Source organism: Fistularia commersonii, chromosome 3 (genome assembly GCF_037954325.1).
Source record: "Fistularia commersonii isolate RoL2024-O1a breed Wild chromosome 3, RoL_Fcom_v1.0, whole genome shotgun sequence".
NCBI lineage: Eukaryota > Metazoa > Chordata > Actinopteri > Syngnathiformes > Fistulariidae > Fistularia > Fistularia commersonii.
Genome location: NC_141286.1, coordinates 3,391,947 through 3,408,878, shown reverse-complemented (window position 1 = coordinate 3,408,878; position 16,932 = coordinate 3,391,947). Strand labels below are relative to the sequence as shown.

General features: G+C 40.9%; 1 protein-coding gene across 16 annotated transcripts in view; it reads right to left on the bottom strand.

Moving 5' to 3' along the window:
- phldb1b (pleckstrin homology-like domain, family B, member 1b) overlaps positions 1–16,932 on the bottom strand; it is a 127,707-nt gene that overhangs the window by 29,830 nt on the left and 80,945 nt on the right. For all 16 annotated transcript variants that reach the window (XM_086141590.1, XM_086141646.1, XM_086141661.1 and 13 more), the window contains one exon: positions 14,374–15,863. In XM_086141590.1, coding sequence (XP_085997716.1) covers positions 14,374–15,863 — 1,490 coding nt within the window. The remainder of the gene's footprint in view (positions 1–14,373; positions 15,864–16,932) is intronic.

Below are 16,932 nucleotides of genomic sequence, written 5' to 3'. Positions count from 1 at the left end.
TACTTCTTTTTCGAGACACTAGACCGGGGGTCGGCAACCCGCATGCGGCTATTTCATCTTTACACCGCGGCTCCGAGCGGCTTGGGAAAATAAGTTATAAATATTTAATTGAAGTGTATTTCATTTGTGTTGATTCCTTTTTTTATACGTTTAGTTATAAGTTGGAAAATTATTGTGATCTTGAAATATTAAGTAAAATTATTTTTATTATTTTTCGCCGCTCAAAATAAACGTCACACTCGCGGAAGCCGTTAAAGTCCCGATTTGCAGATACTGTGCGCAGAAGTTCAGGAGCAGAAGTCCCATAAACCAGGTAAAATAAATATTTATGAGGATATTTTGCAAATATTTATTTTTTATTGTTTACTGACAAAGTGATTTTTTTTCCCAATTTATTTTTAAAATTCAGGTCAAGGCTCCGCAACACGCTCTGAAAGCCCAAAGCTCAAAATGAGTTCATTACATGGATAAAATTTAATTTTCTCCATAATACTTTGTGAATTTCAGAAGCAACACACTACACACTTGTTTATACAATGTATAAAGGTAATAAAAAGCAATATATGCAGTGGTACATCTTTATTTTAGACGTCAAAAAGTAATAGCGGCTCCCAGCGTTTTCTTTTCCGAGGAAACCGGGTCCAAATGGCTCTTTGGGTGTTTTGGGTTGCCGACCCCTGGACTAGACTGACATTCCCGTTTTCCATATCGAGCCACTCTCTGCTCTGATCTCAGGAAGAAGATACCAGAAAATATTTCAAATCTGACCTGGCTTTTCAAAACTGATGTCTGGCCGAGCGTCGCTTTCAAAAGAAAACAGGGAGTGATGACTTTTCGCCAGCAGTTTTCGCCACTCAAATTTCTCAAGTCCTTGACCGCGAAAGCATTAAGTGTAAAAGCATAACGAGTTCAGTTTAATTCATCAGAGTGAGATATAAATTGTATAATTTCTTGTCACTTGCTGGTTGTTATACATTTATTTTGCTTATTTATGCAGCATTTTTTTTTCTCGATTGTAAAATCCAACACGTTTTTTTGGAGAATAGATATAACCTAAAAGAGAATAATCACTTTGCTATAAAATTGCAAACAGAATGAATGAATCAGCTAACAAAATTAATGACAACAGTATCTGGTGAATTAAAGAGTATTCCAGGGCCACAAAATGAATTGTGCCTCTAGAAATTAAATACATGTTTATTCATCCAAATTCGCAACAATATAGTAGCTGAGATGACAGAAACAAGCTCACAGAACTAAATGATCAAGATTAAGAAGCGTTCAGGTGATTGGCCTGGACTGGTTAAATCACACACACATCAGGCAATTAAAACTGTAAATATCACAATTTGGAAAGACTGAACTTTTTTAACATCCTGATTCTCGTCACACAGTAACACTGGCAGGTGAGATTCTTTTCACCCACCAGTGCAGAGCGGCTGCAAGATGAGGACCTACAGCCCCTTATGATCGCTTTTAATCTGTAATCTGGGACAGTTTAGCTTTTAACTGAGTAGGTGGGAGCAAAAAGACCCCTTCGGGCAATAGAGTGCTGTACTGATAAAGGGGGGCGGGGGGTGTCAAACTTCAAATATTTACTGCCGAGTCTACGACTACTCAAGAGTCCTCCCACTCAACATCTGCTTTCACAGATTAGACCGCTCAGCGTGGCCGTGCCTGCGCCGTTTCCGTCAGGAAAACCTGATCGAAAGGCTGCACTATCATTGTCTCGTTTGAGTGCCAGACAGTTTATGGTTTTTTTCCTCGAGCTCCTAAACCTGGATGATGGATGAGTCACAGGCCCACAGTCACATTTTACACCGTTAAATTTATTTGTTTGACTTGAAATCGACTTGACGCGCCATCCAATTTGAGGCACATGCTCATATTTCCTTCTCATCGGCATCACGGTGACAGATGTGCGTGGATCTACGAGAACCTGCGCTTTCTCATGTGGCTTTTTAATGTCATGGGTTGTTTTATGCTCAGATTTTGTTGCTGTCACAAGCACTGTGAGACCTCCAAAGGTATACAGATCATGAGCTGACAGTCAACGGTGAAGAAACAAGTGGTACAGACGGTCCGCATGTTAATTAAACCTTTTTAACACATGCCAAACTCGCATGAGACAATTGGACACCATCCTGGGTTGAAAAAGATCAATCACAAATGTTCAATGAGGCCATGAAATGTAAATCTTTCCATTTTGCTGGGTGATTCATTGTGGGGAAAAAAAAAGGGAGGAGAGAGAGAAGAAAGCAGAAATCTGGTATACAAATGATTAAACAAACACAACATACCGATCCCAGGAAACAAAAGCTGTATTTTCTTGGTCTACTCACAATGATTAAAATACCGCTCTGCTAATGGGATCATGCAGAACCTAAATCACCAGTTTCTCCACAGCACAGGTGAGGAGATATCACCTTTCTATCTCTGACACCAACATAACAACACCCCCCTCTCTGAAGAACAGACGAAGCCTCTCGAATGAGGGGTGAAACGTCTTCGAGTGAAAAAATTCAAGTTGGCGCGACGAGAAAATTTCGCCGAGAATTCACAATGAGCTGGATGACTGAGAACCTCCACAGACAACAACCCCGATTCGCATCCCCGCCGCTGATTGGGGAAAAAAGTACTCATTTCCACCCAGTGGGTTCTCGCCAAATTTCTCAAGTTGTGTTTTCACAGCTGACTTTAAGAGAAAATCCAAAGGAAAAAAAAAAAAAAAATGTATATATATATATATATATATGTAGAAAATGTTTGCAGTTGCACATGCATATGCATGTATATATGTATACATGGAAAATCCAAAGGAAAAAAAAAAAAAAATGTATATATATATATATATGCATATGCATGTATATGTGTATACATACTGTATGCATATATATACACACATATGTACATATACATTTGCATATATATTTATATATACATATGCATATATATATATTTGTATACGTTCATATGCATATATATATATATTTATATATACGTTATGGATATATATATTTGTATATACATATGCATATGTATATATATATATATATATATATATACGTATAGCTGGATTAGGTTGCAGCGTGCCCGCTCAAACCTTAGTGCAGGGTGGATGGATGAAAATATGGAAGAAAACTTGAATACATCAATGAAAGCCTGTGACATGAATGAAAGCTTAAAATGTAAAAAGTGGAAGAAAACTTGAGCGTAGGATGCGATATTTCGACGCTTTCACGACGGGACTAATTTGATGGATTTTGGTGAAATTTTTAAACAAGAAAAAAAAAAAACTCAGGATAAACGGAGTGAAACTTTTAATGGTTTTAAACTCATGACGGAGTTTCATTAAGTCAACTTGTGCCTCGTCTTCACATTTTAATGGGGCAACTGCAAACATTTTCTACAGTAAATGAATTTATTCATTCTCCTATGTGCTTTAGAAATGTCTATGGTGACACGCTACATCTTACTTTAGTCACAATGGTATCCTCATTTCACGGTTTGCTTTATTTTCATCCTCCCAGCAGTCCTTATGTCTCAACGCGTCCCCAGAGAGTCGCCGTCTCCTGTTTTTTCTTGCACCCTTTAATGTCTCCCCTTCCCCTCCCCAGCCTCCCCGAGCGCCATGGGCAATTCCCCCATCTGCGTACCTTTGATCAGACCAGTTACTTGTAAGTGTAGCGCCGTGTTCATCTGTGTCACCGGCGTAAACAGGCGCGCTGTATCACCACAGCAGTTCAACAAAGCCTAATTCTCCGCATACATCTGCAGGCGCTCTGCCCAACCGCCTGCAAAATAAACCCCATTCACCGTCAAGCTGATCCTTGGAGGGCTCATCATGTTCGCCTCCCAGAGGAGGAACAAGCAGATGATCCCGACAAGAGACATTTCTATTTCATTTGTGCCCCTTGTGGAGCGCACGTGCATCAAAACCAGTCGAGGGGAAAGGACAAGCAAGCTCCAGAGGCAGCCAACCTCTCTGGATAATAAGCTGCTGGTCCTCCTTGTCTAATATAGCTGATCCTCAGGATGGCGTCTCATTGGAGTGTGTGAGGGTGTGTGTTGGCTGGCATTTAAACAGCTCTTCGACTGGGACCCGAGGCCCGCGGGCACGTCTCAGAGTGAAGACGGAGTTATCATGTCACACACTCACAGCACAGTGAAAACATCAAAGATAGTGATTAAAGGCCAGATTGGAGTCATACTTTTATTCTCTAAACACTGCTGGGGAAAAATAGGCAGCTTCTTTGCTTGATTATTGTTATAGGGCAGAGATAAGGGTGCAAGATGTGCAGCCACTTGCATCAGCTCTCATAAGTAAAACTGTAAACATGAAATTAGAAGATTAAATATTAATATCCTTCCTCCTAATAAAACATTATGAGTCAGGAGCAGATGCTGCTGCAGTAGACTTTACCCAAAACAAACTATGACCAAATAGAGCCCGTTAGAGGTCCGTTAAAACAAACTGGCAGCTGCTAAAATAAGGCCAGGACGGTGGTGATTTTTAGACGTCTGTTGTGATCCACTGTTGTCTAAGACGCGTCGCTCAAAACAAAGTCCTCTTTAATTTTTTTTTTTAACCGAGGACTCATACAGAGACGTCATCTGCAACAAGCTTGCCATTGACTTGGCAAGCACGGTGTCAAACACAAGTCCGGAGGGCTGAATCCTGCCCGTGAGAGTCCCACAAAATGCAAGTCCCTGAATGCGTCTCATTGAAGTAGATTGTGTAATAGATGTAAACTTGAATTTATATATGGAATTATTTCTGCTAGAATCCTTCAATATTAAGCGATTAGCAATGCAGCGTACTCCAATGCACTGGGAGTTATGTAACATAACGTGTAGATAGAACTCATATTTACATCATTGTACTCACACTTCCATATTGTGATGGCTGTTGATAGAGCAGTGTTGCCTAACAAAACATCAATTGTAAGCAATGATACCTTTCTTACTTGTATTCTTTTGTGAAAATGTAAGTTTTTGGTGATTTTTAATGAACCTTTTTTTCCAATTTCAATTTTTTTCGTAGCGGATTACTCCCGACTATTGACAGATGTTGTTGATAACAGCAAAATGTCAAAATACTTTCCTAGACATTTATTGCAAAAATAAAGGTAAAACTTTCCTTATTTGGGAGTGATTTTTTTTTCTGGGTCATAATATATTTTTTTGCCCAATTTTTAAAAGGTGCCTGACTACCAATTTCCTTTGGACATTTTCCCTAACATTCTCAAAATAAGTCCTTAAAAACAACATCATGCAATATCAATATTGATTAATTAACGAGAGCTGACCCCTTTCAGTTTCCTCCAGACTAAAAAGCTGGATGGCTTCCTCCACTAGGTACTACATGATCATCCTCACTGACTCGTACAGAATCCCACGGCGGCCGCTTAACTCGGCTCTTCTGTTCACCGGCCACCTCGGCTCCTTAAACACCGCACACCTCTGAAGGAAGAACCGTGTCCACAGTTGAAATCGATGAGCTTCTCACAATCACAAGGAACTGTAAGCTCACAGCTAAAAAAAACTGGAGCGTTTCAAAAGCTATCGCAGGGCCTGAAAGCTACCCTTGTAAGTAACCGAGGCATCACATGCGGTGGGACGATCTGATGAAAACCCATGGATCCCACCAAAGGAACATCCACAGGCCATAAACAGCTATTCATAGAGCCGCAGCAGCAGTTACCTTCAGAAGTGCTGCCGTATCACTCAGACACACCAGCCTCTCTTTTGCCGGAGCAAACGTACACACAGAGGCCGTCTTCCGTCTCGGACTTCGTCTTTGAGGCGGGACAGTCCTGCTGCTGTTGGCTACGTTGCACCTGTCCATGACACAGGATGCCCTGCACGACCAACTCTGCAGCAAGATATGGATAGAGGGCGGCCTAAGCGCCCCTTAAGACGTGCTGAACAATCTGAAAGGACTTCCTCAAGTGGGAGGCGGCTTTCTTGTCTTTTTTTTTTTTTTTTTCTAAGAAACTCTGCACAGAGAACAACTTCATCTTGCTCCAGCGCCTCTTAAGATCAAACCGGGCCAAATGTTTTAACTCCTCACACTGACAGCATGGATTAAACCATCTTTGAAGCAATATGATGCCTCAGCAGGAAGGAGCGCTTTGAAATGCCACAAGAGAGCGAATGTAAACACAAGCCTGTAATTATATTCAGTTTGTAGGTGTCTCTCGGTATGAGCTATAGGTCCCATGTATGTCTTGATGAAACAACACATGAGGAATCATCTCAACGGCAGCAAAAAAGGAATTACGTAGCAGCCGAAACAAACGTGTTTCATTTTGAAAGTTGCCAGAGATGATCTTTAAAGAGAGCAATTTTATAAAATTCTGCAACACCGGCCTGCCCTGTAATATTCCACATTTTTCTCAGGATATGCTGATTTGTAGGCAAGATATTCCAGTGACTTATTTTTGCGGTAGTCTTTGACATCAGCTGGTGAAAAAAAAAAAAAACCCTCACAAGACACTGGTAGTTTCCAGAAACCCTCAGTAGAAGCAAGTATGAGAATCAACAATCTTTATCGTCCTGAAATAACACATGATACATTTGAATATTGCAAAACTGTTTTGTAATTTCTTCCATTGCAATACTGTGGACCGAGTGTGCAAACATTACAAACCCTTAAAACCAAATTATACTGAATGACGATAGTGTACCTTTGCTTGATTTTTATATCAATATACAATCATGTCCTTACTGTCTTCTAATTCTGTTTTATTATCACATGCATTGTTCCACTTTATATAAGAAATGAATGAATAAAAAACAGACAACAGAAAGAATGATGTATTGTCTATCACGCTGCTGCACTTAAGCATAAGGTTTTTCCGCTGAGCCGATGAGCAAGTAGATAACCCCCTCTAGTGGAGAAGTCACTCAAGAGCTTTTGTTTCAAAATGAGAAGAGAGCTAAAATGAAGAATATCACATAAAAAAAAAAAAAAAAAGGTCACTCGAGTCACAGCTTTGAATAACTGACATGAACGGACGGCGCAATGATGCAGTGTGTCTTTATATTGTGTATAGTTGGAGACAGGATTAGCGCGGCTTTCCCAGTGGACAAATATATTAGTCTCTGATAAAGACACTTAAGGCACCTCCCTCTGTTTATCTAGCATGTCTTAATGTGCTTTTTCTTTTTTTTTTTCCTTTCTTTTTCCATTCAGGGGTTTCCAACCAAACAGTGTTACGTCATAACAATCCGCCTGCAACACACTCAATTACGCTAAAGAACCATGATGGTAAAAACCACAGTCGCACTGTTTAGTTTCAATAATTATGGCCTTATGTTTCCATTTACATTACGTTCTGCGGCACGTCAAAAGCTCATCCTCCCACATCGCCTTGGGTGATATGGAGTAAGACCAATATATAAAGTATTTCGTCTTTCAGCAAGAAATTAGTGGGAAGTTTCCTAAAATCAGCCTTACTGAACAGATTGGCAAGTTGGTTCAAAATTGCAGACAAATCATAACAAAATGACCTATTAAATGTAGGTTATAGGAAACATACACTCTTTTGGTTCTCTATAACTGCAAGAAATCACAGCAGTGGTGAAAATCAGTGATTCACCTTGACAGAGAATAACACTTTTCCGCACGGGTTGTTCATGCAGGTGGTGAAATTGCAGTTCCTATGTTATGGAAATGATGGGCGGTGTTTTGCAAGATGCTGCTGGACCCTCAGGATACACGTGGTCTCCAAATCCTGACGCACGGGAGCAAAGATGTCAAACGTGCAAGTAGACGTGGCCCTGTGTGTTGCTTCGCCAGCCTTTTTGACATTTGGCTAAGAGTTATAAAAACAAAGGGCAGTGAGGTTCAGGATGAACAGACTCAAGTCTGGGCTGAATTTCTTTCTCAATATCCATCCTTACCTGAGGGGAAACATGTTTAGCCTCTTAAATATCAAGGGTATTTGAACCCTTAAAAGGCTGAGATGTTCATCTGAGTTAGCCAGATAACAATGAACTAAAATATATAGAAAAATGCATTGGTGATAAACCGATGTTTATAGCAGAAATTATTCTAATACATCACGTTTTTTTCCTACATGCAGATTCGGGCCAAAGTCTGCCAAAGATCTTTGCAGAACTTCGGTGTTCAACATGATAAAAAGGTTGCAGTTCGACAATTCAATGATTTTTGCAGTCATTAAGAAAATGAGCAATCCTACCTTGGAACACATAACTCAGCAACATAAAGCAGAGTCCGAAGAAATGAGTGAGGAGTTACCTGAGAGCTATCAAGAGATTAATTAAAATAAATCGTTTTCTAGACGCAAGGATTTATGAATTAATATAATCTTTATCGGAGCTTGTCATGGCAACTGGGCTTTTTCTTGAAGACAGTTTTAGTCTTGAAAACTTCTCATCTGCGAGAGTTGAGAGAACTGTAGAAGCCTCATGTCAATACTCTTTATGGAAGCCTTTTCTGCTTACAGGATGATTTCTTGAATATTTGTAATAAAAATACATATTTAGAAAAATGAAATAAAAATGCTACACATTTTTAAAATGTTATTTATTTGCACTTTTTTTTTTTTTTTTTTTTTTTTTCAGAAAACTATTCATGTCTGGATGTGCAAAGTGAGCTTGTTCTATGATATTTTACCTTGCATATTTATTCTAAATGCTCCCCTGCTCTAGTTATAATCAGTGATTTGATCTCCAGCAGGGTAGAACCTACTGTTCACCCAAAACAGGCCCCCAGACGATTACGGGAGTAGATCCCACAGAATCATCTTGCAAGTTGATTTATATTCCTACATCCCGTTGAAATTTTTTTTTTTTTTTTTTCCCAAATGACCGCTGTTCAGTTGACCAGGGCAATAAAGTGCAAATCAGTCCGATCAAGGCTCCTTATGTCACGGAGTAAGCGATGCCACGGGAACATGAGGCCGTGCTCAGTGTGTAAGCGTCTGTGCCACAGATGGAGCACGCCGTCCCTCCGTCCACACGGTCAGTGTATTTGGCACGACACCGTGTCAGTCAGACGCCATGTGTGGAAGCAGGGCGAGCTGGACGACCCCGCGGGCGGAAAGTTCACTGCCAGGGCAACACTTTCAGCCTGGTTTCATCTTTAATCAATCATTTCAACTCATCAAACTGGAAATAGTGTGATTTTTTTTCTGAACTATTGATTCTGTGATTACTCCTTAGAACCGTCTGGATTGTAGATCAATCTACTGGTTCTTTAAAAATGTCAAAGAGACTGAAAAACGCTATTTCACTAACTTCTCACTGCCCTTTCCTAATAGAGTGACGACTGTTTTTAAATACTGGATTCAGACATTTTAAACAATCATTTGACTTTTTAAATGTATAATTTCAGTAGCCTTGTTCTGAAGTTTCCCTATTCCATTTTAATTTCTTGGTGGATTTTCTAGCAACTTTACAGGTTAAAATCGGCTTATTTATCATACAATTATTTTTCGATTTTTGGATTTGTTTTTCTTCTTTTTATCCGATTTACTTGGTCATTTTTAAGTACGTTTTGAGTATTTTTTTTTAAGTTCACTAAAAGCCCGCTCACTGAAACACTTGTGTTTTTAAAACCAATTGAAGAAATATGTTGAGAAGGATTGAGAATGAGGACAGAATAACGGATAACAAGAATGGATATTAGAATATTCACAGATGTTAATCGATAGACAGGCAGGTAGGTAAATGTGAACAAGGCCAATATACAAATATTTTACTCCAACAATGAGTCTGTAGTAACTCAACAACGCATTTCATTCTTGGTGTATTGTGAGTAAAAAAAAAAATGCGCAAATGAGTATGTGAGTGTGTTTGTGTGCGGTAGCCTTGAGCTGTATATTCCCAGAGGTTTCGAAGTAAAACTGCGGCAAACTTCTCTGTTCATATAACTTTGTTTTTCGGTAATCAGTTGTGTAGATGAGTAGCAGGCTGTGTTTGAGATTATTTAAACGTATACGCTCTGAGGCAAGAAAGATCTGTCATGACAGTGAGTCAACTGTGACTAATTACAGGCCCTGCAGCTCCACGCCTTCCTCCTCCTCCTCCTCCTCCTCCTCCGAGCTGCGAGTTTGCATGCTGGAAAACACAATAAGTCAACAGGCTGCAAAAGAATCCCGCCTGAGTTTCTCTCGTTCTTCCGACTTAACATGAATCTGGTCTGGATCTTGCCCAACAGTAACTCTGTGTGCATAATTTTTGTGGTACTGTTTGTGTCTGCTGTTAGACGAGTTCATTAGAGTGACACTAAATATTTGGCTTTCGACAGAAAGCGCAATTAATCGCTTTATTTTATCTTCCGTCGCAGAACTCAGTGAAAATGTTGTAGATAATAATTACTCGTGTTGATTAGCCCAGGACGCAGGACACAGAATAGGGTCCGCAGATAAAGTTTTGTAGAATTCAAATCGAATCAAAAAAAAACAACAAAAAAGGTAATAAATCAAAAATGATAGTAAATTCAGGTTTGTAAGAGGCTAAAATCTGTTCACCGCTTGTCTTGTTTTTTCTTGTTGTCGTGGTTAACAATTTCACTTGCAAATTGCAAATCACTTATTTTCGACAAACTCACCTGACTTCATTAAAACATGAATTACAAAATTGCCATGGATACATAGAAAAAATATGCAGGAAAATACTTATGCATGAAAAAAAATCATAAAAATTTATGGCAAGTACTTAAGGTCATGGAGAATTTGCATAAAAAAAGAAAGAGGCTACCAGTCACTATGAAATGAGCAGAAAAATACTCCAGAATTTTGCTTCAACATTATCATGAATTGACTTAAATAGTGGGTGTGCACAAAGGGGATCGTGAAACCTTATATTTATAGTGGAGTGGGAATTACTGAAGAATCCCACTGGCTGAGCCCATCACACTTGACATTTAAGAAACATGACTTTAAAAAAAGAAATAGAATTTGGGTGGACTTACAAGTTGATCAGCCATGAACAAATTTTATGTGAAGCTTTAAATTAATAAATTAGAATTTGTATGGAGGTCTCTATTTATATCACTGAAATGCGCAAATGCTGGTTTTATTGCAGGGCTTCAGTTGGTTTGTCATTGTTTAACTCCCAGACTGGATTACTGAATTATTGCTACCCTCAAACCCTGTCTGTCCCTGGTCTGAAGGCCTCTAACGGACACACAGACACACACACACACACAAGCACACACACACTGCACTCTTAACATCAGACAGGGTCAGTTGGTGCCAGCAGGACCCGGGGCTCAGTGCCCCCTGCTGGAGGTGGGCAAACTGCTGGTTACTTCTGGAGCCACTGGACTGACAGGAGGCCAGGTACGACCAGGCAGCATGGTTACAAGGAAACAAAATTATCCGAGTAATTGGTTCACTTCGAGCTGGCCATTATATTTGGATAGTGTATGTGTGTGTTATATAAAACACACACGCACAGCTAAATATAAAAACAGCTGTCGTGTTCTAGCACTGATTTTTTTTTACGATTATAAATTGTGATACCTGGGTATAGACATGTCCAACTAGCTGTCTAATCATCTAAACCATGTATTTGTTTAGAGAAATCACATGATAATAACAAGACAAATGGAAGATTTGTAAGAAAACACATAATGCAGATGAAAATCAGCCAAAATGGACCCGAATATTAGCGAGAGATGACCTTAAATTGGCATGAAATCACTAAAAAAATTGAACCACAATCACCTTGCGATGGAATAATTGCATTTGCTTTACAGCCCATGTGATTATTAAAATCTAAACAATCGTAGCGATATAAATGAGGCTGCTTTTTGCCTACATAGTCTAGTGTAACAGAATTCTAATAATACACAATGGGAATAACATTTTCTCAAGTCTGACAAAATATTTCCCTGAATTGTCCTCCGGGATGTTTTTCCCCCCTTTGGCGTTAAGGCATTTATTTTGACTAACTTAACAGTTAAGGGTTAAAGCTGCCTGTCAAGGAGGCGGCAGAATTTGACCCTGTGTTCAGACAAGGGAGGGCGTGTTGTCTCAGACTGTTCAAATTTGCTGCTATCACTTAGAGACATTGTAACTACACGCAGGGAGGACAAATGTTTCTCACCCAGCCACAAACACGTATAAAGGCCTCTTTTTTTTTTCTTTTTTCTTCTTTTTTTTTACAAGGGTTTTGTCTCAGTTTGATTCAGCCTGGCAGACAAGCTCAAGATGTCTACCGCCTCTCCCTCCACCCGCCCTTTTCAATTTAGGAAACAACAAACAATGCGGTTACCAGGGGCTCATCTGGGCTCCGGAGGCCACACATCAGCATCGGTTCGGGCAGCCGACAGCAAAGTTACAGACGGCGCGCTCGTCCGTCCTCCTCCATCGCAGAGGACAATCATTTCAACCCCTTTTACAAAGCGATCGTACTGCCAGTCAATGCAACAACAGAAGTTCATCTTAAAGTGAAAATTATCATACTAATTAGTGTGTGAGACGTTTCTCCCGGCACGGCAGAAATTACACGCTGACGCGTCTGAGCTTGTTTGTTAAAATCCGCCCACGTTAGGTTGGAGACATTTTCTTTGTCGAAACAAAATAGTTGAGCTGTGTTCTGCCAGAGGGACCATGAACAAACCATACCAACAAAGATTCTTTGACAAAGCCACAGCTGACATAGAGAATAAAACTGTACAATTTCAGCGACTGTGGCTTTTTAAAACGACATGAAAAAAGATATATCATTCAAATAGCTTCCTCAATAGAAAAGGATTCAATTTCCTATTTAATACTTAGCTCCATTATTACACGCACTATCCGACATTGGAATAGTAATTTTGTCCCAGAAAAAAAAAAACCATATATATATATATATATATATATATATATATATATATACACATATACAATTATTTACATACAAATACATAAATACATATATGTATACATATACACACACAGTCACATAGATATATACATATACACATATGCATGCATACATACATACATATACACACATACATACATACATACATATAGATGTATATATATACACACACATGCATATATATATATATATATATATATATATATATATTGAGTGAGAGAGATAGAGATTATATCAAAAAAAAAAAAACTCTGCCAAGCATTTAAAAGCATCTACCGTCATTTCCGGATGATAAGACGCAACTTTTTTCACTTAAACAACAATGCGGCTAATCTATGGATTTTTGGGGAGGGGGGCTAACGAGCTTTACGCTGCTAAAACATTTATCCTCGTCACATCGGACCAATCAAATGACGGGGAAATTCTGAAGTCCGTTCAACACCGAAGAACACGACTTTGACGGTTTTAGTACGCAGGAGGAAGGCCGAGATAGCGACCGCCTTACCGGTGCGGCTTATACTGAGGTGCGCTCAATAGTCCGGAAATTACGGTAATTGTCTCTTACACTTTAATCTTTATACTGTAAACTAAGTTTCAGTATAAAATTTCAAATGAAATGTGTAGTTTATTCCTATACCTGAAAGGTGTACGAGACAGCGGTGAGACCAGCGATGCTGTATGGACTAGAAACAGTGACAATGACAAAAAGACAGGAGGCAGAGCTGGAGGTCGCAGAGAGGAAGATGCTAACGTTCTCTTCGGGAGCGACCAGGATGGAGAGGATCAGGAATGAGTCCGTCAGAGGAACGGCACATGTTAGATGTTTTGGAGAGAAGGTCAGAGATGGTTGGGTCATGAATAGAGGAGGGATAGTGAATATATTGGTAGACGGATGCTGGAAACTGAGCTGCCAGGCAGGAGGTCTAGAGAAAGACCAAAGAGAAGATTTATGGACGTAGTGAGAGAGGATATGAAGGTAGTTGATGTGAGGGAGGAGGATACAGAGAATAGGATTAGATGGAAAAGGTTGATTCACTGTGGCAACCCCTGAAGGAAAAACCCGAAAGGACAAGAACGAGACGTTTATTCCTAACCATGCAGACCAACGACCCAGGAAAGTTACTGTCAACACCTGTGTTCTGTGTTTTTTTTTCTGGGTAGCTTTCACAAAAATTGAGCTAATGGTAGAACACACTCAAAAGCCCTCAAACACCGATTACCGATCTCATGTCCACCAGTTTTAAATATCAGATGAATCCTTGATAGCATAAACATTATGTCTTGATTTCATATTAGTTAGCATGTTTGCAGTTTTTTGGTGTTTTTTTTTTTTTTAACTAATATGGTGAAGCAACTGGAGGAGCATTCCCTAAACAGGCAAAAACAAGTTTGCAACACAAACAGGAAGTGCAATATCTACAATATGAAATTTGTAAAAGTTTAGGTGTTGCCTGTAAATGAAACTGAATAGTGTCGCCTCTTCCCCGGTAGGCATTATATTTAGCTTAATTGTTCCTCACTTACCAGTTTCTCCATTTCCTGCTCCCGAAGCCTCTCCTCCCTCTGTCGTCTGTGATATTCCAATAGCTCGTCCTCATTGTCGCTGATCTCTGTGATGCTGTTTTTCCTCTCCCTCATTCCTGGATGGGCTTTTCCTGGGGTCATCTTCCTGGTGCTCCTGGGACTGGCCATGGGAGACGAGCCAGGCAGTGACCCGAGACTGTAGGCGGGTGAAAGAGAATTGCCAAAACTAGCCTTTCGAGCCCCCGAACCAGCGGCTCCATCCATGGCAATATTGGTAGGTGAGGGGCTGCGGGCTCTGATCCCTCTGTTGCATGTCGGCTCTTCGGATGTAGATCCCGTCTTGCGTCGCAGCCTCGGACTGTCTGGGACAATCTTGGCAAGACCTGTGGGGCTATCTGGAGTCCTTGAGTTTGGGACGGTCCCCGGCAACGCCCCCGGGAGGACCGGTACTCCTCTCCGAGCCATGGAGGGACTAAGAGGCGGCAGTTCTCGCATACTGCTACCACTTCCACTGCCCCCGTTCAGCTCCGCGGCTCTCCTGGCCACACGAGGGCTTTCAGGTGGCTGCAACGAACGAGGATGCTGCTGGAATGGGGATCCTTGGATGATATGAATGATGGGGTCTAAAGGTGGCTGGAAGGCTCTAGCGGGTTGCGAGAGTTGCCTTGAGGGGCTGGAGGTGAGCGAGCGATCGGCGAGGGAGGTTTGCTCTCGGAAGGGGCTGGCGGGTCTTTCCTGAAGTACCGTGCTCGTCTTGGTCCTGGGACTGGAGGGCAACGAGGATGAACAAGTTGAGAACTTGGGCGTGAGTACGGGGCTGCTCAGCACATTGTTTCTACCGCTGAGAGATTCACTCGAGGACAGAAGAGGGGTCTGTTTGGGGCTCTCCGACCCATCTTGCCGCAATCCTCTGCGACTCGGCTTGGGGCTCGGAGGCACCTCCGCCAAGGTCTTCCTTTGCAGCCTGGGGCTTTCTTGGACCTTCCTACCTGCACCACCGCTCGTGTAATTAGGCAGTATGGTTCTTGGCTGTGGTACAGGCGGTGGCTGGGTGGTAAAGTTGTAGCTGGAGGAGCGTACAGGCACTGGCGGCAGAGAAGAAATCTGGTCCTGGGGGCCACCGCCAGGAGATGGGCTGGTGAAGCTCCCGCTGCTGGCCGCTGAGGGCGAGGAGAGAGGGGAAAACGGTGGAGACGTATTCTCATAGCTGGATCCCACTGACATGGCTCCTGGGCTGGTAGGGGGGGACAACAAGTACCGACCCCCACCATTTACCATGGGTGACAGAGGCGAGTGGCCCCCGGGAGGCTTTTTGGCCTCGGAGGCAGAAGGCTGAGGGTCATCCATAGCTAGGGAGTCCATGATGTCTTGGAGGTCCTTCTCGATCGAGCTGACAATTGCGCTGTGTTCAGACTGGACGCTCTCTCCGACAGCTGAGGGAGACTGGGCTGGACTGGTCTGATGATTCCCATTGACCAAGCTCTCTGTATCTGATGGAAAGGACAGAAATACAGTTCATCAAGGTTTGGTTTAGCAGAACAAAAATGCACACTACTTAGAAATGCAAAAAAAACACATTAAAACTTGACAGTCTAGTAAATCCTTCTTTCTATCAAACAAAGAAATTCAAGTCAATATGTTAGAATTTCTTCTTCCTGTCTAGGACTGTGCAAAGAATGGTGAGTGAGGAAAAATCTGTATCGCACATTATCAACATAGTGCTTGTGCCAGTATTGTACTATTACATTGATATGTGAATTGCAAATTACCAAATGAAATTTTGTGCCCCTGTCGTAATAAAAGAAAGTGACAAGAACAAACTTGTATAAGATGTATAAGACATGCATAAGACTTGTATAAGATGTTGAAAAAGGTGTCACAAGAGGGCATAAATCTCAAGACCTCATGATAACATTGAATCATTTCCATCCCCTGGTTAAAAATGACATTAGCTCTGCGGCTAACGTTTTGTGCAACATGAGCGAGCAAGGAACAGCACAGACTAAATAAACTATACTCATATAAATGTTCCCCGCAGTACATTTCAATGTGTTAGCTGCTGTTTGCCTTGAAAGTGTAGACCAGTATGAGATAAGTGGCAATGGGTTTATGTCAAAGATTTCATACATTATGTTGTATGTGTATTATACAGGCCATATTTTGACAAGTGATACACAATCAAACCAATGGATTCTCTGCTGTAACACACTTCCGGCAACAATAATTCCTGTAAATTACATCCATGCCAATAGACCAACTTGTTGTTTTCCATCCTGACCACAACATCACACTCTCATTTACCAATCAAGAGCTTTTTCTCGCTTTCCTTAACCACTGTCTCGAGTCCTTAACGCCAGTGACTCAAATGAACATTACTCTCAGATAGCATAAGATAAGATAGATTTTATTGATCCCGTAGCAGGGAAATAAATCGTCACAGCAGCATTTATTTTTTTACGATGTAATACGAGATATAAAAAGAAGAAAAATAACGCGCAACATAATGTGATATGTCTGCAATACAACCCGAGTAAAAAAAACAAGCCAAAAACCAAATGT